The following is a 27,834-nucleotide window of genomic DNA, read 5'->3' on the forward strand; positions in this document are numbered from 1 at the left end:
TTGTTGTAATAAACTCGAAATAGCAGGATAGTATACTAAGGTTATGTCACAAAGGCTCTCCAATCTACTTTATTCCACTAACCGTTGGTTTCTGAGACCAAAAATTCTATATAAAACATATCGTCATCCCTGTCGTCGTCATCTTTGATAAAGCTGAGATGACAATTTGTTTTTAAAAGGGGATTTCTGTCTGAAACCTATTGTAAACCCTTATTCTGGTAATCAGTAAGTTATCATGGCCGAGTTCGCTCTCTCGGAGGTCGGCATTGCTCCGACTCCTGACTTGTCTCGGATATGTTTTGACAAATTCATTCTGCGCCGGACTTTACCGATAATTATACATATTTCATCTTAGGGTTGTCAGGAAAATGGTTCAATTTTAAATATTTAAAGTGTTCTTATTTACATAATTATATTTGTTAGAATCTTTGAAAATGTTTTCTGTCCTAATTTTAAAAATAATTGTGAACATATATTAACAATAAAATGTTACCCTATAACAAATAATAATAAAAATACACACAACTCATGCCTGTAACCCAGAAGGGTAAGCAGAGATCACTGACCTTCATTTCATGTGGTCAAATGAACCTTCGCAGTCTACTTTCGCCATAAAAATATTAATTATTTTATTTATTTTCTCCCAAATCTTGTTGAAACTGTACACAAATGTTGTTTATTTTCAGTAACTTAGGATTAAAAAGTGCTGTAGAATAAAATTTAACGTATTTATCGTGTAATGATGAAAATAATTCAAAAGATATATATATGAATTAGTATACCTTTTTAGAAGCAGCAAAACGTGTAAAAGAAACCAAAAAAAAAACAAAACAACAAAAGTCATGTAGTTATTTTAACAAAGTAATAGCCACAAATTACCGGCCACAAACACTTTAGAGGAACTCAGCGTAAGCAATAGTTCTCAACTCTATTACTAAAATTACCTTAGCGAAGTGAAATAATATTAAAACGAACGATTTACTGCTCGAGTTGGGAACTCAGTCACGACTCGACACCGACTTCTGCTGAAAACATCGGGAATTATGACAAATACTATAACATTATGTTGATTTACTATTCCAATGATTGTTTTGTTGTTCATAATATGAATATTTTGTAGACAACAGAATCATGATCTAAGATCTTTGTTTAATTCTTAAATTAGGTTTAAATAAAAATATTGGATGTTTACCGTTGGACCAATCGATCTAAAGGAAATCACCCAACGTTATCTGCGAATAAACAGAATCAACGGCCCAATTACATCGGCCCAATGGTAACACCCGAATTGTATCAAAAATATTTTATCATTTAAAAAAATGAAGCTAAAGACTTAACATCGTCAAACACTAACTGGCTCTGACTCTCTGGAATTTAGTCTTTGAGAGAGAAAAAAAACAGCTTATAAAAATGTCGTACATTTTGTACTCATACGTCTCTTTTATTGTTATATCATAATTACTAAGAAAACATGTATGAAGCATGCAAATTTTATTATCAATAAATCTCCTCAAACTTCAATAATAATGTCAAATAAAAGTGTCAGTTATATTTATGAGCACAAGTTTTCAATCGTAAATTTGATTTATCCTAAGTAAAATAAATTCGAACTTATGTTCATTTACTAGAGTTTCACACCTTAAGGACTTGACTTAGTCTATGGTATTTTGCACAGAAATCATCTTTATACAAATTTTAACGCGAATAATTAGTTATTCCAACGTTATCCTAATTATATTGTAAAACAAAATAAATTTTATTTTCTATCGACGTTAATACTTAAAAATTAATGGTAGCAAAGAGGTCGCTGTTGCTTGTGACTTCATCCTCATGAAATTAAAAAAAAAAAACAGAAATATTAGTCTATACTCTCACTGACTATAATCTATTTCTTTACCAACATTCAGCCGTTAAGCCGTTCTGAAATTACGTGATTTATTATTTATACAAAAAGAAATATCGATACAAACAAACTTTCATATTTATAACATTAGTAAAAAATAATATTACATTAATGAAATACTTCTACTGTTTCAATATAATTTAGTTTACTTTAATTTATAAATTTTGTCAACCCTAGCTTGCTGGCTGGGTGGCCCGCGCGTCTCATACTCCGGCAACAAAACCAACACAAGTCGCGAGTGAGAGGCCGCGTGACGTCACAACATCTGTCTCGCTCGCGCAAGCCGACGCAAATTCATCACAGTCTGAATTTGACGGTTGTTGTTCTTGCAAGAAGTTTTGTATACTTTTTGTCGACATAGCTAAGTGAAGCGACAGATCATTGAACCGAATTCTGTACTTATGTAGAAATTCTGTGAGTTATTAAATTGTATATTACTAATATTATAAATGCGAATTTAGATAGATGTATGGATGTTTGTTAGAAGGTATCTCCAGAACGACTCAACGGATCTCAGCGAAATTTGGGACAGATTTAGAAACCAGTCTGGAAGAAAATATAGGCTTAATTACGTTTTTTTTTTGTTAATTCTACGTAGACGGAGTCGCGGGTGACAGCTAGTATTTAATAAGTTTAGACAACCGTAACATAAGTTATTTTTTGGAAAGGGAACAGGAAAGCGCATTTGTTTGACATAGTGTAAGTACTAAAATTTCACAGGTTAACTATTATTTCGTACTGTCAATCTTTCCAGTTACTTGTTTTGCTTGCTACTGTATTAAGATTCAAGAAGTATGAGAAATAAAACAAGTGAGTCGTGAATTTACATGCTCCGGTATTTTAATTGAGAGTCAATATAGAAACAAAAATGTACAGTCACGGTCATTGGCGGTGTTCCATCTTAAAAGACAATCTTAACGTCATGTACGTCTTAAAACGATAAAGGTCGATTAATGTTGTAAACATATGGTATTTTATATGTTTACATCATTAATAGTAGTCAATAGTACCCTAATTATTTATTTGCAAGATGGGACCTAGTTTAAGTTAATTTTTCTGAAACTACAACACCTCGATCGAAGATGATTGTACATCACTCTGTACCCTCTCTAGCATTCATTATCGCCGCGTAGCAGACAAAGGAAGGACTGAAGGGCGGTGACGCGGCCAAATGCGTTTTATCAAACCCCAACCGGGAAATTCGTTTATTGGATTGATAAGGGTGCATACGCTAGGGTGGTCACGTAATGGTGCGTTAGAATTTACAGTTTAGACTTAAGATTGAAAACTTATTGTTATTTCTAAGATTTAAAAACAATATGTAACTGAAATTGGGAAAGAACTTTAAGACTTTTAAGAATAAAATTTTAAGACTTTAAGATTACTTCATCAAAAACATGATAAAACTAAACTTGTATAAAAGTTGCATATATTTAAGCAGTAGAGAGCTTTAAAACTTTATGTGTATTAACTATTTTATTCTTTTAAATTAAACTTGATTTAAAAATAATTAACTCTTGCTGTCATCACTTGCTCATTAACAAGATTTCTGATATGGTTGTAGAAAATTAACTCAATTTATATACTCAGTCTACTAATTAATAAATTTTATATGAATTGCGCGTCTTTTATCTTTTTTCTTTCTTACTTATATGAGTATTAGCGTAATTACGTTAATTAATCTTTTAAAGTACGTATTAAATGTAATTCATTTTATTTGCGGAATTATTTCGTAGGTTATATTTATTTTGTTGTGGCAAAGAATAAAAAAACTAATTGCTAACACATGCTACGTATTACAGAGGTTGATTAATTATTCTTTGTACTATTTTATTTTTTTACAAAAAAATTGTAGTAACAATTTATTATGTTATAAAAAATAGTGTATTTGTCTGTTGATTATTTCTTTAAAATCTTTCATTTCAGTTAGTTTATTTCTTTACAATCATAGTAACCATAACACTCGATATATATCTAATCCAAAGACAAAAGTAAGGAGAAAAATAGATCTTCGGAGGTTTTTTTTTGGGTAAATACCATAATTGTTGTTTGTGGTATGATTTTATACAAATGCTGTCGAAACCCGCAGTAAGTAATATTTGTTCAAAGTAATTGAGTGCGGAGAAGTGAGCGGGAAACTTGTAACTGTCAAAAGTGACAGGCCGCCATCTTGGAGTCGGATTCCCGCCAACGTGTTAGTCTTAATAACGCTCCTTGCGATAATTACTTGAGCGATTAGTCAAGTCTTGCTGTTTAAGACTGTACACACCGTATTGTAATGTAATATTTTTAAATTGTTCCATAATTTCAATTCCTGGATTTAATTTATAGACAACAGTAACAGTAAGCCGCAATTAGAGTTTTTATGGTTAGTGAAATATTATATTTTGCCAGTATTTCACGGTAATATGAAAGCAATGTTTATTGTAAACAAAAAACGAACTATTAAACCATTAATTTATCTATTTTGACAATCAGAAACATTTATTTGTCGAATCATTATTACACTTTGGTGTGACAGCTTCCCCATCTTAGCTAACGCAAGGGGTTGGTCCAGGGGCTGTTAATTTCTGACTTCGTACCGACAAATGTTACTCTTAACACTTTAACTATTTTGAGCTTCGGTTTGGTTCTTACTTAGATGTAAATGCCTTCCCTTATTCTATATGGCGGTGCACCAGGTTTTAGTCCTTCACTACGTTCTTAACCATGTTGTTGGAACGAAATTTCTTATCGCGCGTTGTGAAAGGGGGCTAGACAGAAAAAATTCTTACGAAAAGTTGTCACGACACTTTTTGCTAAAGTAAGCTATTGTAAACTGTGCGGCGTCGCATGTTTCTCTGTCTGTCTATCTCTCTCTGTTATAGAAAGCAAGCCAGATATTTTCATTTCTATTTCGCATTGAACAGTGTGGTGTCGCGACTTAAAAAAAAAAAAAAATATTATAATTCCTTCATTAATTAATCGAAAGGAACTTCGTTCCATCCGGGTGTCCCTTGACACCTCTCAAGTTTTTTTTCTTCCTTTGTTTTTTTCCAGGAGAATCAGAGAGAAGGCAATGAGTTACCAAGTATTTTGACAGTTGTACCTTACGACGATTCTGATCGTAATACAACGTCATTATTTTAAGGTATGAAGAATGAAGTTTAATTTGACAATTGCGATATCGTTGTTGTAAATGGTGCGGTGCGTGGTCACGGGACGCAGTGAGTTAACCTTTGAGAGTTCACGGCATTAGCAGGAACTGCCAGGAAATGTGATTAAATTAGGTGATTGGTCCAAGTTAAAAGCGAATTATAAAAATAATAATAATAAAAAAAGTTTTGTTTTTCCTCTTGTGACGTTAAGATTTTGATCGAATTAAAAAATGTATGTATTATTTTTATTGCCTTTTCAATTTTTATAATTAAAATATAATACAAATTTCATATTGAAAATGTGCAACAAAATAACATTATTTAAATTTTCAACTACTTTAAATTATTTTTTTCATTAATTAATTGCATTGCCTTAACTTTGGTGTAATTAATTTTAACACGTTATATCACATACTCAAATACGAAGTAAAAACTAAATACAATTAATTCATATTATAATTATAACGAAATTAATAGGGAATTATTTTATTTCTAATAAAATCAAACCCGCTATAAGCTCATCAATTATGTCAGTAATCAAAAGTGAGTGGATCGGTACAGAAGTCTCGCAATTAAAATAGTTCTCTTCTGAAACAAATTGAATACTTATTGCGTATCGTGATGGCAACTAATTTCTATTCGCTTTATGCAAATTATTCATATTCCTAATCCCTTCGTAAGGTTCACGCTTGTCGACTTAGATCTTTTGAAGCGATTTATAATGCAACAAAATATTCTTAACTTGTAATGAACCGTGTTAAGACATAGAAATATTATGTAACATAATAAAGGCATAGTATAATGCAGGCCTATAATAAATGGATAATTAAATTCATTAAGTACTTAATTCGGTTATAAACTTACTAAAATCCAGTTTGTTATTATATAGTATACTAAAGTCCATGCGGATTAAAAAAAATCTAGGTGTTATATCACCCGGGGATTATAGTTTTTCAACAGTGAAACAAAAAACAATCAAATCTTTTCACTTTATAATATTAGACAAATAAAGGACGTTAAGATTTCATATTCTTACTGCCACAATAAAGGTTACCTTAGTGTTGATTTCTCGTATGAAATAAATTAAGTTGAACCAATGGACGATTCAAAGTGTTCCAGCAAAACATTCAAGGGAAATTGTTAAATTTCTAGAAGTACAAATCAGTTATGTCCGCTTGTTGAATGGCCCCCGCTTGCCATTGGAGTATTTCACGCTGAAATTTCAATTGGTACCCAAGTTTCCCAATTAAAAGTCACTCAAACGTCCTGTTTCGACCCGCTACAGCGTTCAAGCGCTTTATTAGAACACGACGAGTTACATTGAGTTTTATTGTTGCTTTAATTTAAACTGTAAAGCGCTTCATCAGACAGCGGGAGCAGTGATACTAAATTTTATTAGCTTCAGTAAGTTTGTTTCGGTGAGAGATCGCGTTCATAAAGCTGTTTAACTGACAAACTACGACGCTATGATACTTATTAAATCGCGGAACTTCAACGGAGAATACTTTGATACGTATTATTTCAACACTTTAATCTTATATATATAAAAGAAAGTCGTGTTAGTTACACTATTTATAACTCAAGAACGGCTGAATCGATTTGACTGAAAATTGGTGGGCAGATAGCTTAGAACCAGGAAACGGACATAGGATAATTTTTACTCCGTTTTCTATTTTTTATTCCGCGCGGACGGAGTCGCGAGTAAAAGCTAGTTTAAAGATAAAAATCAGAAAAATATAGGACATTAACTCTTACGATTCTAAACTTAAATTAAAAAATGTTCTTTCTTTTCGTATTATTTTGCTTCTTAATAAAAATGTGTTCTGTACCACACGATAAGTACCTATTCGTTTTCGAATAAAAAATAATTATTAAAATCGATTCATAATCTGAACCATAGATTTTTAACCTATAAATGGAGTGTTTCATACAAGTTTGACGTCAATTTTCAAAATTTCATTTTCTATTGTAAATGACAACACTGAGGGAATTTACCTCAACAAAAGGTTTAATTTTATGCTCCGCATTAGTTATTTATCTTACTAGTATTATAAATGCGATTCTTTGGATGGATGGATGAATGGATTTTTGTTAGAAAGTATCTGCATAACGACTCAACGGATCTCAATATTTGGCATAGATGTAGAACATAGTCTGAAAGAACACATAGGCTACTAATTTAGGACAGTTTCGCGGACCGCAACTAATAGGTTATATGTCAACGTTGTGAACTTTCTCTATTTTTAAGCGAGTTAAAAAATTACAATGCAACTGTAACACGTACAGGTACAACAAATTTCGAAAATCATTAATTTAACGTCGTTCAAATTATTTCAAGTCGATGGATTTATTTAAATAACGTATAATTAATATTTTTCTACATAATTATTAATTGGTCATCGTATTCGAAAAAAATAACGTCGCGTCACATGTAAAACTTCGCATCACTTTACACCTAAGAAATAACGCGTTACGTTAAAAGCTATTATTAAAAGCTACCGTTACCGTTATGTTAAAACGAATAATAAACTAACTCATTACAGTACTAATGATGTTTAATTAGATGTTAGTTATACGCGTGTTCGTAATTATATGAAATTAACAACAGTTCCGAACTCAGGCCTTCCGTCGAATGTTTGGAAATAAAAGCTATGTTTTGTAAGCTACGGGTCACTGTTTAATTATGTATATGTGAACAAGGTTTTCTATATGTTGGTATATTGTTTTTTCTATGTTCTTTTAATTATAACAGTGATGTACGATAATATTTCAAATTACAGCTATCTCGATGTTACTTGAAATTATATTTTTTTATGATTGTTAGTTTTGGTTTATAGAATTAATTTAGGACCATGGGAACTTTGAAGGCTTTAAGGCTAAATATATATTTTTAAGAAATAATTACTTAAAGGTAAATAAAACTTATCGGTTATACAAAGTAATAATTTTGAAAGGTTTTTAATAATCTTATATATAAAATTCTCGTGCCACAATGTCAGTTACCATACTCCGAAATGGCTTGACTGATTTTTATGAAATTTTATTGCGCGTGAACGAAGTCACGGGCAACAGCTAGTACCCATATACATTTTAGTTAGTAACAATAGTACCTGAATATATTTTTTTAGTTTTGCTTAGTCTATAATTATTAAATTATATTTGATACTATTTTCCGAATTGAAAACTCATGAAAAAGGTAATTCGAAATTGTAGAGCGAGCAAAATTTTGTAAAGTGTTCGGGGAAAATAAATTCTAAAAACAATTTTCACGGTTGTAAAGCGAAGTGGAGAAGCGAAATAAGTGTGAAAAATCGTTCGCGACTCCGGCAACTAATGGTGCGGGATAATGTCTTATAAAAATAGTGATGGTCATTAACTCAAAATATCGTATATCGATAACTATTCTACATTACTAAATTTAACAATGCTTGTAATGTTTTCCGATTGAGAATCTTGACGTTACCTTTAACAAGTGAAATATAAAAAAATATAAAAATAACCCAAAAATACAGCGAATAACAATACTGTAAGATATTTGATGCAAAAGTATTTAAAAGAATTAAACTAACAGCGAAATAATGAATTTAACTCTACTTCATAATAATCCTCGCTGTAGTATAAACTCAAACCGAACGTAAATAAACAAAAATGTCAGACGTTCCGCAATGAGGATGGAAAGAGACTGCCTCGAGCAGCAGCGCACGCTTCCTTATAAAACCTTTTGTGAGACTACCCTCAACAGTCCTAACAATACATAAATTTGTTATACATACTCCTTTCTTATCTTATAAGATCTTAGCCTATAAAAGACAATTTCTAGATTCCATTACCGATCAAGCATGTAGAATAAATTTACGAAGGGGCATGGTTAATAATTGTTTACCAAGTTCATACGAGATTCAAATAAGCTATGTATACATGTATGGGTCACAGGTTCCTGTCGTTTATTTGTTTGTTTTCACTATTATTCGCTGGATGTACATTTCAAAAGGTAGCAATTGAAATTCAGTACATCAGGGACGTTTATGTAAATATCTCCTCAGTTGTTGTACTGACAATGTAAATGCACCCTGTAGTGTTTGTGTCTATGGAATAGATACAATTCACTATCTCATGTACCACACTGGAAGGCACAGCTGTCTCTGGGTAGTTGAGTGACGAACGCGGTACGAAGCGGACGTGCGCCTGAGCTCCAGTGTGGTAGTGGTGAGCCAGTGTCTGTCCTTAATCATCTTTAGGGACCCTATGGTCCTACAAATGGCGACGAGGTGAAAAAAAAAAAAAAAAAAAACAACAAAATAGAAAATTGGTAACTATGTCCGTATTTTGTGCCCTAAGTAATAAAATACTTGTGTGTAAATTGAAACATTTCAATCAAGATATTTAATTTTATGCCTAAAAGTAGAGTACAATTATTACAGATTTCATAATAGAAGAAAGATGACAATATGATATGGGGAACATTAGTTTACAGTATTATCCGATTTTATAAGTTGTATACGTGTAAAATAGTAATGATGATTTATTGCATGCATGCGATATCACTTCCGCCGTCGTTATCTATTTATTATGATGAGTAGGAATATTTGTCTATTAAAGTTTAGTTCACAAAAATATTAATTGTCAATAATATTTACAAATTATTACAGCTAACTGTAAAAAATTAATTGTAAAAAAAGCGATTGAAATTATTGTAAGTTATTATACCTTCGAGTACTTACAATATCAATCTTCATAAGTGTAAGAAACGTCAATAAAAGGCGGGGTCAACGGGTGGCCTGATTTATTTGTAAAGATGTTTTAAATCTGTTATATTAATCTACTCACTATTTGGTCATCAAATATTCTCTGTAACGAGACACATCAAATGCTACAATAAGTATCAACTGACATAGGTATTTATTTTGTTCAGAAATAATTATATTTCTGGCAAAGGTATTTGTGAATCTTCTTCAACGAACCGTTCTAGGATCTAAGACAGTGTCATACGAAATATGGGTCTATTATCTATTAACTGCAACTAAGTATTTCACGTAAAATGACAGGTACAGGCCGTATTTTGAAAATCGGCTATCATTTTAACTAAAACTAGCTTTTACCCGCGACTTTGTCCGCGCGGAATAAAGGGATGGAGGGCGGGGTAAAGATTATCCTATGTCCGTTTCCTGGTTCTGAGCTGCCTGCCCACCGATTTTCAGTGGAATCGATTCAGCCGTTCTTGAGTTATGGATGGTGTGGCTGATGCGACTTTCTTTTATATATATAGATAATACAGATATGTAGTGCTCTGGATTTCCATTAAATTGGTGATATATCTTCGTCTATTTTGGATATCCATTAAATTGGATATATGAATGCGTAAATAGGTAAACCTAATAAGGTAAGGTAAAATAGTATTGAAAAGTATACATTTATAATTTGGATTTCTATTACATTAGAGATATTCTAAACTATTTTATTACATTGTACAAAATGAAATTCATTAGATTGAATTTAATGTGTCTCGGACTTCTTTTAAATAAGAAGCATTAGTAAAAACAAAAGAACTTTTATTAAATTGAAGGTATTTTAGATTTTAGATTTAAATCGAACATTTTCAGTAGGAAGCAGCTGATATTGCAACGACTGCTAAAAAGAGACGTACATTATTACAATAGCGAAGATAATTTGTTTGTTTACAACAAAAAAAAGTATACGCTAAAACGAGAAAAAATGAAGAAAGAGATAGAATAATTGTGTTAGTGTAATTATGATTTTTGCGTATATCGAAAGATTGTTTTAAAATTAATAGAATGTCGTTGAAAATAAGTCAAAACATATTCTTACTAATTGACTATAACGATTTTATAGGTGATAAGAAAGATAGAAGACATCACCCGCAATCGGTTGTTTCCGTTATGTCGTGGTCATGTGACGTACACTCTGTACACTGAGAGCAATTTAACTTTATTTAACATATAACATTAGATCCGACGATATATCATTAGATGCTAGAAGTTATCGATGGCATCTCAGTTGTATAGTTTGATGCGTTGAGATGTATCACTGGATTGGTTATATAGTTTATTTATCAATGTTACAATAAGTTCCCTCTGATGTTAAGAAGTTTTATTGATAAACCTATGTTAATAAATAAAAAAGTAGTTAATACTAAAGTCTGTTCGTGGGTCCTTAGCAAAAAATATATATATTACCAAATTATACGTAAAATTAAATGTTCAATTGTGGGAGCATGAGCAAATGAATATACGGGTGCAAATAGTAACAGATACATGTAAATACTGCACAAAAGTTTTGATTATTTTCTTTTGAATATTACCAGGTCTCACAGTTTAATAGAAAATTTGTGTTGTCTAAATTTAGTTAACTCTCTAATTCCGTGACGTCGGAATGTCGAAAAAAAAATGACTGAAAAGGTAATTTGTCCATCATTGTCAGTGTAGTATACAAGTGTGTGTAACTAGTGCACGCTGTCATGTGTATTGTACAGGCAGTAGTACATCGGCCCAATCGTCTAAGTTTTATTTGAATTTAAAATATAACTAAACTATAGATAGGTTTAGCGTTCGTCCGTGATTTCGTAAGCGCGAAAAAAAATATAGCCTAGGTTCTATTGATAGTCTCGACAAAATCGGTCCATGCGATTCGGAGATTATTCATATGGCCATTTGCCTGATTGTCCCTTATAATATAAACAAAAATTAACTTTAACTGTCAACCTTAACTTGCGTTAAATTTTTAGTAATTAAAGGCTTTAACGATTAACGAAGTTACATTTTTATTTAACGAATTAAAGATTAACGAAGTTAACTTTTGCTTAACTGTGCCCACCTGTGACCAGGACCATAACAGGTTCACAAATTATTAACATCCTGAAGGAACTCTTTAGTCGACTGGGCTATCCAAATTCAATCACTACAGATTGTAAATGAGCCAGCAGTTTGTAAATGAAGAGTTTAAAACTTTTTGTGAAGATTGCAACATTAAACTTTTAGTACTGTTCCATATTGGCCGCAAATGAATGGGTAAGTCGAGCTTCAAAATAGGGATATCTTAAAGTACCTTAGAATAAGTGCAAGCGAAAAAAGAGACACGAATATAAGAGAAATATTATATTAGTATTTTATGATGTATAAACTCTACTCCTCACTCAGTAACAGGAAAGACCCCTTCAGAACTTTTCTTTAAACGAAAGAATAGGGATAAGATTCGATGCTACATGATATTATTATTAATTTATTATTATTATTCGGGTTAGTTTCAACATACAAAATTTTTCAATTATTTAATTCAATATTCTATTTTGACATTAAGCTTGAGTGTTGTTGATATGCCGGCTTGATAATACATCATGGCGTCGGTCGGAACGCTGAGTGATTAGTGAATTGATACATACTTAAACCAATGATCTTATGACTTATGATAACATTGATACTTAGTAAAGCAACAACTGCAATTCAAAAAAAAAGAAAAAAAAGAAAAGGAAATGGATTAGCTAAGTGTGCATTTGAATAATGCATAATTATCGTGATTAAATAGTAAATACTTTATTGGCATAGCCGTTTGGTTTATATGAAATTTATGCATAATAATGCATATTATTATGCAAAATATTGAAAAAAATTTAGATTTCAACTTAATTTAAGGTTAATCTATATACTTTTCTTCGTACTATTCATGGCGATCATAGTATATCTTCGAGGGCGAGTTCATTGCAGCCACTGATAGTGACAATGACTCACACTTTTGTTGTTTTGTTTTGTATTTTCTGTTCTACAAAATATATCTAAATTATACGTAAAATGTTTGTTAGCAACAAGACCTACCGTTCTCCTATATCAGTTGTTAATTATTGCAGATATCCATTAAGTTGGTTGTACAGTAACATGCACGGAAATGTAAACATTGTTCTTGTTATGACGACATGACTTCTGATGGCGTTGTTCGATGAGTACATCATTTAATCAGATGATGTAAATTTCTTTTAATTTAATTAATTTTTATGACTACCATTAGGTTTAGGTTTAAAGATCTTTATTTCTCATTAAAAAAAAAAAAACACAATGCTTCACTTACAATGAAAAGGAAAAAAAAGGAGTAGATATGGTCGGAACCGTACCGCCGTGCGTAAACAACTTCTGTAAATCCGTGCTCGTAATTTTATAAAAAAAAAAATAGTTATGAATAATTGCATTTATTTTTATTTTTCTGTGCGTTGTAAGGAAGGTGTAAGTTTAAAGTGTTTGCTATAAACAAATGTTTTGTGAAGTTTTTAAATGTTATTAAACTATGCTGAACAATTATTGATATACCCGAAAAATAAATATGTATATCATACAGGCTTGCGGGTTAATACGTAATATAGATACAGAATACAGGATCAATATAAAGCAAAATAAACCTTAACACAACTATAGAAGAGAATCTAACTTGACAGAAATGACAAAGTTATATATGTAGAAAATATTGAGAGATTATTACAGTTCAGCGATGATTATGATTTAAGTTTATTTTTGAAAGCATTAACATTGTTACAATTCTTTATCTCGTCTGACAGTTGTTAAACATTTGAAGGCCTTCGAACGAAATAGTTTTATTCCATAGATAGTTCGCGGAGTAATAGATTTAATTTGTGTTTGTTACGTCAGTTATGTTTGTTATCTCTTTTTTCGAGTTTAATGTTAGACTTAATGTTTTTATTTGTTATGTTCATTATGAGAGTACAAGTCCTAAATTTAAACATTTGAGTGACATTAAGTAATTTTGTTTGTTATAAAGTTCATTAGTTGGGGTTCGGTAATCAAAAAATTAAATTGGTGGTAATGATTTTCAGTAGATGTGAATACATTAAATTGGATTAATACAGTGTCAATGAACACAGAGAATTCCATTCAATTGGAATTGAGGTTACCATTAAATTGGAAACACTTAGATTACTATTAAATTGGAAACACTTAGATTACCATTTAATTGGAAACAGTTAGGTTACCATTAAATTGGAAACAGTTAGGTTACCATTAAATTGGAAACACTTAGGTTACCATTAAATTGGAAACACTTAGATTACCATTAAATTGGAAACAGTTAGGTTACCATTAAATTGGAAACACTTCGGTTACCATTAAATTGGAAACACTTCGGTTACCATTAAATTGGAAACACTTCGGTTACCATTAAATTGGAAACACTTCGGTTACCATTAAATTGGAAACACTTCGGTTACCATTAAATTGGAAACACTTCGGTTACCATTAAATTGGAAACACTTCGGTTACCATTAAATTGGAAACACTTCGGTTACCATTAAATTGGAAACACTTAGGTTACCATTAAATTGGAAACAGTTAGGTTACCATTAAATTGGAAACAGTTAGGTTACCATTAAATTGGAAACACTTAGATTACCATTAAATTGGAAACACTTCGGTTACCATTAAATTGGAAACACTTAGGTTACCATTAAATTGGAAACACTTCGGTTACCATTAAATTGGAACACTTCTATTGCTGACTACAGAGAATTCCATTCAATTGGAATTGAGGTTGCCCCAGAGGACTCGAAATTTATGTTAAAGAATTAGATAGGACAAACAAACTTGCAAGTACATTTATCTCTACGCCTCATGTAGTCGGAACTACATGTCACGGTAAGGAATGAAGAAACTGGACAAATACTAAGAATGAACGTTACACATCTAAAAAGAGTGGAAGGGGAATGGAAATGTAATGGAAATTTAAATGAAGATACATCAAACATTAATGAATGAAACAATCTGGTTGGAAATTATTAATTTATAATTACAGTAAAAAATATATATAAGATGTTCATTGAGTTGAAAATAATAATAAAATAAAACTTGTTAACAAGGAAGGGATGTAGTGTTTGTGTCTATGGAATAGATACAATTCACTATCTCATGTACCACACTGGAAGGCACAGCTGTCTCTGGGTAGTTGAGTGACGAACGCGGTACGAAGCGGACGTGCGCCTGAGCTCCAGTGTGGTAGTGGTGAGCCAGTGTCTGTCCTTAATCATCTTTAGGGACCCTATGGTCCTACACACCCTCAATATGTTAAGTAATTCAATCGCTGAGTGCAAGCGGAGTCGCGTGCAAAGTTTAGTTCTGAGTCTATCTTATAGTGAATTGCAATTCGAAGCGTGAAAACAGATGTTTAGATAGGGCGAGGATTAGGGATGTGCGATCGCGTGTTGATGACTTATCGACAATTGTTAAAATATATTCATAACCAATTGTTTTTTTTATCGTTTAAAATATTTTTTATTAACGGCTCTTTAGAATAGATTTCTATACCTATGTTGCTTAGTGTAATTAAAGTGCCAACTGTTTCTTTAGTTACTGACAGTTAAAAGGGATGGTTACTTATTATAGCTAAAAAAATATTACATTAAAAAAGATGTTCATCGATCGATCTTTACGTTTAATTAATTCTTTATTGTATTTTATTTTTCTCACAAAATCGATCAAATGTCACGCGAAATTGATTATAACAATTTAAAATAATTAAAAACTGCGAGCACACAAGATAAGTACCGTAACTAATTAAGCGTGCATTATAGAGAACAGTATTAATATTACAAGTTCATTCGATTGTCGACATTAAATTATGTGTAGTAAGATTTAATTTTACATGACAGGTTATTTATTAGTTTACTTTTCATTTGTTTAGGGTACAAGAACACTTTGTCGTTATAAAAAATGGTAAATGAGTTGAAGTCTTAAAATGCCAGTAGACGAAAAAATACTATAATTTTTAGACCTAATTACGTTGTAAAACAATAATACTGTCTGTACTGAATAAGAGTACTTCGCAAAGGTTTTTTTTTAATAATAAATTTATTCGTGTGTAGACGCCCTTAATTATGTTAATGAAGTCATGTTTCCGCAACACGGCGGCGAGCTCAAAGCCAACGATTACGAGTAATTATTGCGGATAATAATTCTATTACTTTCAACGCTCACTATCAATTTAATATTTTGTAATAACTGCACTTAGGGTTACCAATCAATAGTATTCAAAAAAAGAACAAAATACAGCAATGCCTCTTGTCTTAATTTAGTGCTAGTATGCTAGGTGACACCACAGCCACGAAAAAACATCTTTGCCATACTTAAATTAGTGTTCTTTACAATATTTACGATATTCCGAGATGTATTGAAGTTTAGATGACACTGTATATTGTATTGTTTAATCATATTGCACTTTATAAGTAACTAGCTGTCGCCCGCGACTCCGTCCGTGCAGAATTAAAGAAAAAACCTTATTAGTAGCCTATTTGTTCTTTCGGACTATGTTCTACACGTATACCAATTTTCGAGATCCATGTAGCCGTTCTGGAGATACCTTTAAACATCCATCCATCCATCTATCTAAACATTTGCATTTATAATATTAGTAAGATCTCTTTGGTATGTATTTTATCACGCTATATCATTGTGTCTCAACATATAATACCGCTTTTTAAAAAGTAAAAAAATAACCTAAAAATTTTTATATACCGATCGGTAGGTTGAACGGCCCAACGGGAAACACGACGTGACAACCCTAGCATATCATGCAAATTGCTGTCCCGCCTATCATTAAATAATAAAATAGCAGAATCAATTAAGACGCAAACATACTTTAAGATAAAGTTAATTTTATAACACAAAAAAATTATCACTTAATTTTCCTGAATAAAGTCTTACTAATTATTCAATTAAATAGAATCACATTTTTAATACATTTATGATTTATTTATATTAATATTAAACATTTAATTTAATTAACAAACACGTTTTTTATCTTATAATGAAGTTATCCTGTTTTATCTTTACAACACGTAGTTGCCACATTAGTCATTGTCTGAAACGGAACGCATTAACTGTTGTAAAACCAACATAATCCACATTTTACTATACAAGTTTTGTAATATGCTGTAAACAATTCGTAATCAAATTAATTAAGATGTACAGATATAGAGAAAAGTGTCTGAAATATTATTTAACTTATTAATTACGAGATTTATTTCAAATCAAAATTATTTGAATTACTTTGTATGTCAGATGGTTTTGTCCTTTAAAGAATAGATAATTTTTAGCTTTGAAAAGCTTTACTAAAGAAAGTAAAAATGTTTTAGAGATTTTTGGTCTCAGCTGCTAATCGTGATAAGTTGTACAGTCGGCAGAAGAAGTGTTTATAATTAGAACTTTTAAAATTTTCAAGATATTATGGAAAGATTAATATTTACAAAGCAAACAAGACTTTAAGCTAAAGAACTAAGTTACAGTTAGCTACGATTTACTATAAAAGACCATTGAATACATTTGTAATATAATACAACAGTTTCCGCTACGATGCCTTCCTTAATTATCTTGTTTTTCTGACTGTACTATCCCGAATAACTAAACGTTGTGTCAGAAAACTTGATTTAAAAACCATAGTATTTTACAATTCTGAACAATTTAGTTCACCCTTCAACCGTTAGATGGAGCTATCTATAGTTAGCGAATTATGTATATTATTAAAAAGGAATAGTGCAAATAATACCAAAGTAAAAGAAGAAGATAATACATTATGATTTTCATTATTTCTACGCCATCTATAGTTGGTTTTCGACAACAATATATATGACTAACCGTTTCTAAGACCAAAATCTCTTTATAAAGAACTAGCTTTTACCCGCGACTCCGTCCGCGCGGAATAAAAAATAGAAAACGGGGTAAAAATTATCCTATGTCCGTTTCCTGGTTCTAAGCTACCTGACCACCAATTTTCAGTCAGATCGATTCAGTCGTTCTTGAGTTATAAATAGTGTAACTAACACGACTTTCTTTTATATATATAGATATCATCTCTCTCAATGTCTTTGACAAACAAAGATAGCAATATGTTTTAAACTGAGATTTCAGTCACAAAAACCCAGGGAGAATCGCATTGGAGGTTGCAAATACTTCCAACAGCTGTAATTTTCTAGGTCGAATAGGTCATTCTCCTACTTTCTGACACTGTCACAGTGATCATTTGTTACTAGTTTGGCTTTTAGGGCTAAAAAAGGCGATGTAGTACAACAGCTGTCAGATGTCAATAAAATTGTCTATGCAACGGCTTGTTCGTGAAAGCGTATTGCTGTCATGTTTTTTTCTTATTTAAATACTTGAAGCACTTGTGTAATGAAGCGTACATAAAAGACGCGCTTGTAGTTGCGATGTTTTTATTCCAAATATAATTGTTCGGAAACATTTAAAGATTTCTACATAAGCATTCTATTGTGACAATTAGACGTCTCTTATTTTTGCAATTAACAGGAATGGCTTGAGTTATGCACATTAACTGTAATACGAACATAACACACACCTAATACATACACACACATACACACACAATCACACTGTAACTCTTAATAGCAAAGCTCTGTAGAAAAATATAAACAATGTTAACATAACTAATTAAAATCATAATCACTTTGTAAAATTTGATTGTACTATATTTAATTTCAATTGTATATTTTGTGATCTGTGGAGCAGGGGCCTGGTGATCCTTCACACAGGGTATCACCTTAGTTTGGACACCAGTCCCGTACCCATAGGGAAAACAATGAAGTTATTTATTTTATATGGTTGTTTTTTTCAACCGTTACATAGAAATGAGTTCATCTAAAAGTTCTTTCTCTGATTACTCAATGTGTGTTCACATTGCAGAAACATTTACATAAAACATGGACATCAAATTGTATCAATATGTAAAAGGTCACAGGGAAAGTATTATCCTCCAAACTAAACAATTTCGATAAATCTATATAAATAAAAGAAAGTCGTGTTAGTTACACTATTTATAACTCAAGTTCGATCGAACTGATTTAGCTGAAAATTGATGGGGAGGTAGCTTAGAACTAGGAGACGGACATAGGAACTTTTTATCTTGTGAGCATTTTTTTTATTCCGCGCGGACGAAGTCGCGGGTAAAAGCTATTATATATATAAAAGAAAGTCGTGTTAGTTACACTATTTATAACTCGAGAACGGCTGAATCGATTTGACTGAAAATTGGTGGGCAGGTAGCTTAGGACCAGGAAAAGGACATAGGATAATTTTTAACCCGTTTTCTATTTTTTATTCCGCGCGGACAGAGTCGCGGGTAAAAGCTAGTATGTTATAAAAATATTTCATTTACGTCTGAGAAATTGTAACATTGGTTTTGTATCGCAATACTACATATATAGTCCTCTCTATCGTTCTTCTTGAAAAACAAATGAGACAGCAATATTTGTAACGGTTTGTTACATACTGTCAGGTTTAATTCTAGACATCGTAATAGTAATAAATGTCAATTATTATTTAATTCATAACAATCGAATAGCCTCTCGATTACTGTGAAAATCGATATGAATTAATTCGATTCCATCAATCGGTACGGAATCGAGTGGCGTGACCAATGTCACGTAATGTACCACTTAGCAACAGTGTACTTAATTACAATATTGATTTTTATAGCAACACTAGATGCAGCCCGCGAGTACGTCCTAGTGCAATAAAAAAACTGAGTATTTACTTGGTTGCTTGATTATACGAGAAAAAATCTATACTATTCCTATTCCTAAGTATAATCTATCTGTTTTCCAAATTTCATCAAGATCCGTTCAGAAATTATGGAGTTACATGGTCACAAGCATCCATACATCCATCCAAACATACACATTTATGATATTAGTAAGTTTTGTTTATATAAATATGCAGTTTTGTCGTAAATACGTGACAAAAATAAAAACAAATAAAACTATCGACACAAGTGGCACATCACTAGAAAGCAATTTTTATATCGGCCCTCTGAGGGGCGCTGATAAATATTTATGAAGTAGGTAGCTACATTACTTTTCATGCCTAATGATTTCTAATTCAATTACTTTGGACTCCCCCGAGCCGTCGCACGGAGATTGTGTGATACAAGCTTTTTATCTTTGCCAACAAATAGCGTTTATAAAATAAAAAATATTTTTTTAATTCCATGATCGTTCAAGATTTAAAATAAAACAAAACCTCGAATTCGAGCTAGACTTTGAAAAGACGTTCCTTTCTTTACCATCAAAATATCAACATCTGTCAAAGCTCAATAACGAATGCGCCAAGGTCTGAATAAGTTATTTTTCCCATCCAAAGGATTTTTAGACATGAACAGTCATTATGAAACACATACTAAGCAACGACACTTTCTTCAGTAGCTGGTAAATAAGCTAAGGGTTCCGCCTCTCTTATCCGTTGTAACATCCCCAAGGGGGGAGTTATCAAATTATTTGCCCTATTCACTTCATTACACGCCCTTACTTCGTGCGGGGTTGCCTAAGTACCTCACAAGCTGTTTTGCGGTTTATGATCTTGTAATAAAGCTTTTTATATGTTAGAACGTCTAGGGAAACAAAGATTAGCCAAAATGGTTTTAGAGATTACAGCTTTTTGAATATAGGGTTCAGGAATCAGCGATTCAGAATTCAATATCTGTATGAAATATGAAATTAAGGAATTTTTTGTAAATACGTAATTGATTAAGCAACTTTGATATTCATGGGCTCGGAGCTTATCCTAAGTTAGGGGTGTGATGTGAACTTTTATATGCATATTATTAATTCGTAATGATACTTATCAACTTACCATAGGTTTCTGAATCCAAAATCTCCGTTTAAAACATATTGCTATCTCTGTGTTGTCAACGATAATCATCATCATCAGCTCACTATACGTCCCCAATGAGGGGCTCGGAGCCTACCCCAAGTTTTGGGGTGACTAGGCCATAGTCAACCACACAGGCCCAGTGCGGGTTGGTTGACTTCACACATATCTTTCGAATTTCTTCTCAGATATGTGCAGGTTGCATCACGATGTTTTCCTTCACCGTAAGAACGTCGGATAAATGTACATATGTAAATCGAGAGTCGAAAAACACATTGGTACATGGCGGGATTCGAACCCAGGACCTGCAGATTGCAAGTCAAGTGCTTAACCCCTGAGCCACCGACGCTCTCAACGATAATCACAGAGATAATATCATATTTTATACAGAGATTTTGGACTCAGAAACCCACGGTTAGCAAACATAGGTATAACACCAGAGGGCAAGTACAGAGGTACCAACATCGCATTCTGCGGTTTCCATTACATTATTAGCTTTATGAATGCTTATTTAAGAGCAGTGCTGCCAACTGCAGACACGAACACATGCCAGCATGTTGGCAGCCATGTAGCGATAACTGTCACATAACCTCAATTTTCTTGCTAAGTTCTCTGCACCCAAAAATTATGGTAGTGTTTTTAACCGCAACGTCATGCGAATTTTAAAATTAATTACGTATTTATGGACCTTAATCTTTTATAACTAGCACTAGTTTTGTACATAGTTATTGACATATTTGAACTAAGTGAACAATTATTGTAGTAACACTCACCCGAACTGGGCCGGTCGCTGTAGCGGGTGCAGTACACCCATGCCGGCCACACCATTGGTCCGTTTTCGCCAGTCGTTGTGCCTACAACATAGATATAATTAATTGAAGATAAAAATAATGAGAATAAATGTAAAAGGCTTTTGTGATATTGACAATCTTCAAAAAGCTGTAAAAAAATATCTTTAAGTCATTCTAAGAAACAAAATGAACAAACACTATTAAAGTATTCATGCGCTTTTAGTTGTAATTTTTCCATATTCTAACGTGAAACTAATTAGCCTGTGGAAATGATAATCCTGTAACTGATTTAAGGCCTCAATATCAACAGGTTTAATAAAAATTCTGGATTGATATAAATTTGATTCATTGTAATTTAAAATATTGTTAAATGTTACAACTTACTTGTACTACTCTGGTTGCTCGAACCGTCGTCGCTTTTCGATAGGTCAATAGCTCCTTTATCAGTAGGCTTAACCTCCGGCACTCTAGCCTCAAGCACTTCCGGTTTAGAGGGCAACGAAGCCTCTTTTACAGGTACTTTAGCCTCAAAGGACCTTGACTTTAAAGACTTTCTTTTCGTCAACGGGTCAGTTATTCGTCTTCCGAAATCAGCCTTCAAAATATTGTCTATACTAAATTTTAAACAATTTTGATTTATAAAATCTCTTCCAGATTCATTATCTGGTGATTTCGGCGTAACATAATTAACGCGTCTGTTCTCATCGCTTCGATGACGCGTTTCCATCGTTTGGTTTTTCATTCTTAGACCGAAATTTAAACCGAAATGCTGCGTATTAAGGTTTAAATTGCTCTGTGGCATCGGCATTCTATTTGGCATCACCCCGGATTTTAAATCCACTTGGTTTAGTGGATTTTGAAACAGTAACGGTTGGTTTAGGAACATAAGAGGGTTTGGAGTGATAGGACTCGGTCGGAGAAGTAAAGGTTGGTTCACATTAAGATTCTGACTAAGTTGTGAGATCGCGTTCAGATGTGTCTGAATGTGTTTAAAAGAGGATAGACCGTGCGAGGGGTCCGGACTGCTTTTCTCGTTGTCATGGTAACTGGACACTGGAGCCTCGTTACCAACGGATAAGACAGTGTCATCGCTGCAGCAGGAATTTTCATCATCCACACTTATTTCAGCTCTGTATTCATTACCATTCGTATCATCATCTTCAAGCCTAGGACTGACGCTTTCAGACGTTCTTGAGTTTTGACTATCATCGAAATTTGGCGTATTCTGTAAGAGTTTATCTGTTGAGAAGACATTCTCTGGGCTACTTGTGTCTCGTTCTTTCTTTAGAACGTTATGTATGGAGAAAGATGATGTATGTATTGTTCTATCTTCGGATTTATCCTCTTCGTTGTATTCAGGGCTGATTGTATCCCTGGTGGTTGGTGAATATGGCTCATGGTCTTCATCGCTGTGATCCTGAATCTTTATTCTGGTGTCCTGTAGGTGTACGGTTGTCGACACCGCTGCCATCTTGAAGTCGGAGTTCTACGCCATCTTAAAGCAAGAGAAAGTATATACAAACTTTATTTTCATAACACATGCAGCAGTATTTTTAATATACAGGACAGAATTATGAACTTATTACAATATATTAACTGATCTTTTTAATAAATGCCAAGGCGGAGATCATTTGTGGAAATCAAAAAAGGTGTGAACGCCCTGACATTTTGTCTAAAGGTCGCTACAAACTACAATACTCGAACAGTCGATATCCGACACCTCTTATATGTTATTCCTTATATCGTCATTCAGTTGTCATAACAAAAATATGTAACAACTGACTCAATATATTATGCATATTATTGAGGTAGTGAGTGTAGTTTACTTCGTCAGCATAGAATGTAAAAAAAAAACTTAATTAGTAGCCTATGTGCTCTTCCAGGCTAGTCAAATTTCATGGAGAACTATGCAACCGTTATTAAAATACCTTCGCATATCTATATATATAAAAGAAAGTTGTGTTAGTTACACCATTTATAACTCAAGAACGGCTGAATCGATTTGACTGAAAATTGGTGGGCAGGTAGCTTAGAACCAGGAAAAGGACATAGGATAAATTTTACCCCGTTTTCTATTTATTTTTTTTATTCTGCGCGGACGGAGTCGCGGGTAAAAGCTAGTTTATAATATTAGTTATATGTATTTTTGAAATACTATCTATCCTATGTAAAATCGTTTAATGTTTTTTTAAAAGATTTCTCTCACTAAATCTATATTAAAAGGCGCTGTAGAGACTGAAAAACATTGTATGTGATGTTTATCAGTTCAAAATAAACTCCTCACAGGAATCCTATTTGAATCATAATAAGTTTGACAATTAAGAACACAATATAGTCCCTTTAATCGTAGTTAAAAAACAATTTCATAATGCACCTAAAATGGAATTCATCAAGTTTTAAATGCCGTGGTTATTCATAATCCTTAATACTTAAAGTAAAGTGGTAGGCTTTACATAGAATCGATGATATTGATATGCAAATTTATGGCTTATCCGCATTAAGTCGCATAAAACACAGTCGGCCAATAATTATAACAAGTTAACCGCTCGGAGGATGCTGCGGTTGCGGTCACCGGGGAGACCAAACTGGTTGCAAGATATGTGGTCGTAAGGTTGCTCTACTAAAAAAAAATGTAATTTTTTATTACACAATAAACTAACAATAATATAGCTAGATGGTGGCGAACTTTTGACGTCTTCTGCCTCTGTATAGGTAGTGACCTAGGAAGATAAAGTAAGGTATATAATAAACTTCTATTGAACTTAAGGTAATTAACTATCATTGACGTTTCATATCTATGAAATATCTGGCATCAGTTAGAACTAGATCCCTGCTTAGTCAAACTTATCGTCATTTTCCTACAACTTTCGAACCGTTCTATGGTCCAATACGTAAACAAAATGTTTTTGAACAATATTTGTGAACATGCAAAAGTATTAAGTGTAAATATAAATAACGCTTGCAATATGCTATATTTCATTACAATCTTTATAAGATTTATCAACGCCATCTAGTGATAATTTAAAGAAAACTCTAAATTGAAATAAACTTTTACAAATGTTTTATATAGGATTATATATACTACGTCAATAAATTAAGTCTTTTCATTTATATAACACATCGATTTTTTTTTTTAAAATAAAGTTTGATTTAAAAAATGATAAATATACTGATAGTGTTTAAAAAATACTATAATTTAATCAAACAATAACACAGGCAAAAATATACATTGGGCTCAGTAACCAATAGGATTTAACTTCAGTAAATATTGAAGTAGAGCATACTCCCTAACGATCCGCAGGCAGACCACACACGTAGCGGCGCGCGCGCAGCCAAACCAGACATTTCGTTTAATCTGCCCACCGCGTCACAACTCTGACTTATAACAAACAATTATCAACCTTACCACCTGGATATAAGGTCCAATTTTATAGCACACTTAACTTTGTCCGGTTTAAGAACTTAACCAAGTTACGATGAGCATTGGAATATTGGAAATTGAACTCTATTTTCTATGAAATAAGATTTACACCGGACATCTAAGTACCCGTGTAGTTGGGTTACGTGTAAAGTGTAGCGAAATTGAATTGTTTTATTTTATTATCACGATTTTGCAATTTCCCGAGGTGTTAGAGGTTTGTTATTTATATACTCTATATCCGATACTAAAAGTATCATTATTCTGATAAATTATTATTAATATATTTATTTATTTAATTTTATTACTATCGTTAATACATTCGCGAATAAACGCGTGGTGTTAATTGATACGACGTTCTTACGGTGAAGGAATACATCGTGATGCAACCTGCACATATCTGAAAAGAAATTCAATGATATGTGTGAAGTCAACCCGCACTTAGCCAGCATAGTTGACTATGACATAGACACCCCTAACTTGGGGTAGGCTCCGAGCCCCTCGGTGGGGACGTATAGTGAGCTGATGATGATGAAGTTAATCGATACGACTTTCTTATTGATAGTTCCAAAAAGCAATAATTTGTTTATACACTGTTTGTATTCTTACGACAATCTGCACATATCTGTGAAGAAATTCAATGATATGTGTGAAGTCAACCAACACACTGCAACACGCACTGAGTCAGCGTGGTTGACTATGGCCTAGTCACCCCTAACTTAGTATAGAATAATGGTAAGGCTCCGAGCCACTCAATGGGGTCGTATAGTGAACTGATGATGACAAAATAGTGGTAACAATATGTTTTAAACAGGGTTTTCGATCTCAGAAACCCACGTTAAGAGAATTAAAATGATGACAATTTATTTAATACATTTATTTTGGCAGAGGAATCGTGTTTTAAATAATCTTTTATTGGTATTTCTTTTTTCTAGTCATTAGGCATAGGCTTTCTCTTGTCAATTATAAATAGAATTTATTGGTTGAAATATAACCTAAGAGATAACCAGACAGACATATAATTTTTCAATTTAAATGACTCGTATCAAGATGGCAGTAACACGCAACATACAAGCTAGTGATATAAATTGAAAACAACATTATGTCTGTTAAATTCAATTATTAATGATTTTACAAAAGCATTGAATATACAGAAATGGACATGGCAAAAAAGTGAGAACCACAAACTATTTATAAACGCATACTCACTTAAAAATTTACGAACACAAACCGAGCACACAAGCATGAATTATTTGACAGGGAATACGCGTTTGACAGGTCCTGCCTCTTAAAAGTCAAAGCACTTGTACTTAAACCCGACATATGTACAGTTTAATGTAAAATTTTATACAAACAGTGTCATTTACACTGTTAAAATATCACGTGTTTGTGTAAATAACATCTAGGAATTTTCCCGCCAGCGGAACGGCGCGAAAACTTTGACATTTCAAAGTGACAGTTAAAATATTTTTTATATGTTGTTAATGATGACCATGAGTCGCTCATTTGACGTGTTAATACGGTTGAAGAACATAAAATCGTACATATACGGTGTAGTTAGGTCTAAGAGGACTCAAAAAGGCCCGTCATGAATTATACGAACAAATTTAAATTAATTAACTTTCCGAATAAATATTACAAAATTCCTGACAACAGTAAAGCAAAATTCCCAATAGGCTTTTAAGATTAAATAGGCCGTATTGGACATTATAATTTCCAATCGATTAGATTATTGTAATTAAATCCATAAAAAATCTTACAACTTAACTATATTACTAATATCTTGTTGTTTTCTTTGTTAGAATTTCAATCGTAAACTAAACTATTTTAGGAATATCACATATCACTTAATACATACATTTATTATAGTGTTAGATATTTGATGCAAAAGTATTTTAAAAGAAATAAACTAACAGCGAAATAGTGAATTTAACTCTACTTCTAAATAATCCTCGCAATAGTAACCTCAAACCGAACGTAAATAAACAAAAATGTCAGACGTTCCGCAATGACGGATGGAAAGAGACTGCCATGAGCAGCAGCGCACGCTTCCTTATAAAACCTTTTGTGAGACTACCCTCAACAGTCCTAACAATAGTTAATAACCTAACCTTAGTTATGTCAAGAAACCAGACTGGCTGAGGATCTAATGGACGATATAACGCCATCTATTGGCTGCATTGAAAGCACAGGTGTGAAGTGGAAGCAATTCCGCGTTTCGTCTGATGAGTGTGGTTCCGGAGGCCTAATTTTAGTCCTCTTTCCCTTCCCACCCTTTTCTTATTAGGAAGGGATGGGAAGGGGAAGTGGATTTAGCGGAAGAGGGAACGCACAGGAAGAAAAATATCCTCTTTCTGTGCGTCCCCTTCTCCGTTGATTAAAGATAGGCAACGCATCTGCATTTGCTGATGTCTATAGGCAACGGTCGCCTCGCTATTGCGGCGAATCCAGGTGGCCGTTTGCTCGTTTGCCTCCTTATGATATAAAAAAGAGTTTATTTTTTATTTTTAGTGTCTCATATGTAACAGTTCTTATTTTAGAATATACTCGAAAAGATCGAAAAAATAATTTTGCTACATAAACAAAAAAGTTATGTCGAGTGAGATTCGAACTCATTTCACTAATTTAGAATTTTTAGGTCGTCACAATGGAATTTACATATAAAACAAACTAAATACGCGCGAAAACATTACCCGTTTATCAGTAGAGTAAAAACTACTGGCTTTTTCAATTTGACATGTCATAAAATATTATTTCTTGCAGCAAAAAGACTCAAAGCGTAATTAAAACATCAATAATGTTTAAAAAAAGAACGTTCAATCCCTATGATATATTTTAAACACATTTTTTTTAATTCAACACTGGCCAGTTAGATTTTATCTCTTTTTTTTAACAAAACGGTGCATCAGATCCACGTTTCCAG

At 32.6% G+C, this 27,834-nt stretch overlaps 1 protein-coding gene across 3 annotated transcripts in view; it reads right to left on the bottom strand.

Annotated features, from left to right (window-relative positions):
- LOC106709482 (homeobox protein invected) overlaps positions 1 to 27,834 on the bottom strand; it is a 57,397-nt gene that overhangs the window by 21,459 nt on the left and 8,104 nt on the right. For 2 of the 3 annotated variants that reach the window (XM_014501297.2, XM_014501295.2), the window contains exons 2-3: positions 21,878 to 22,988; positions 21,476 to 21,556 (exon numbers count right to left, since the gene is read on the bottom strand). In XM_014501297.2, the coding sequence (XP_014356783.2) occupies positions 21,476 to 21,556; positions 21,878 to 22,964 (1,168 nt within the window). In that variant the 5' untranslated portion in view covers positions 22,965 to 22,988. Of the gene's footprint in view, positions 1 to 21,475; positions 21,557 to 21,877; positions 22,992 to 27,834 lie in introns of all 3 variants that reach the window. The other variant, XM_045682388.1, reaches the window with a different exon arrangement.

The sequence above is a fragment of the Papilio machaon genome, chromosome 19, assembly GCF_912999745.1.
Source record: "Papilio machaon chromosome 19, ilPapMach1.1, whole genome shotgun sequence".
Lineage (NCBI taxonomy): Eukaryota > Metazoa > Arthropoda > Insecta > Lepidoptera > Papilionidae > Papilio > Papilio machaon.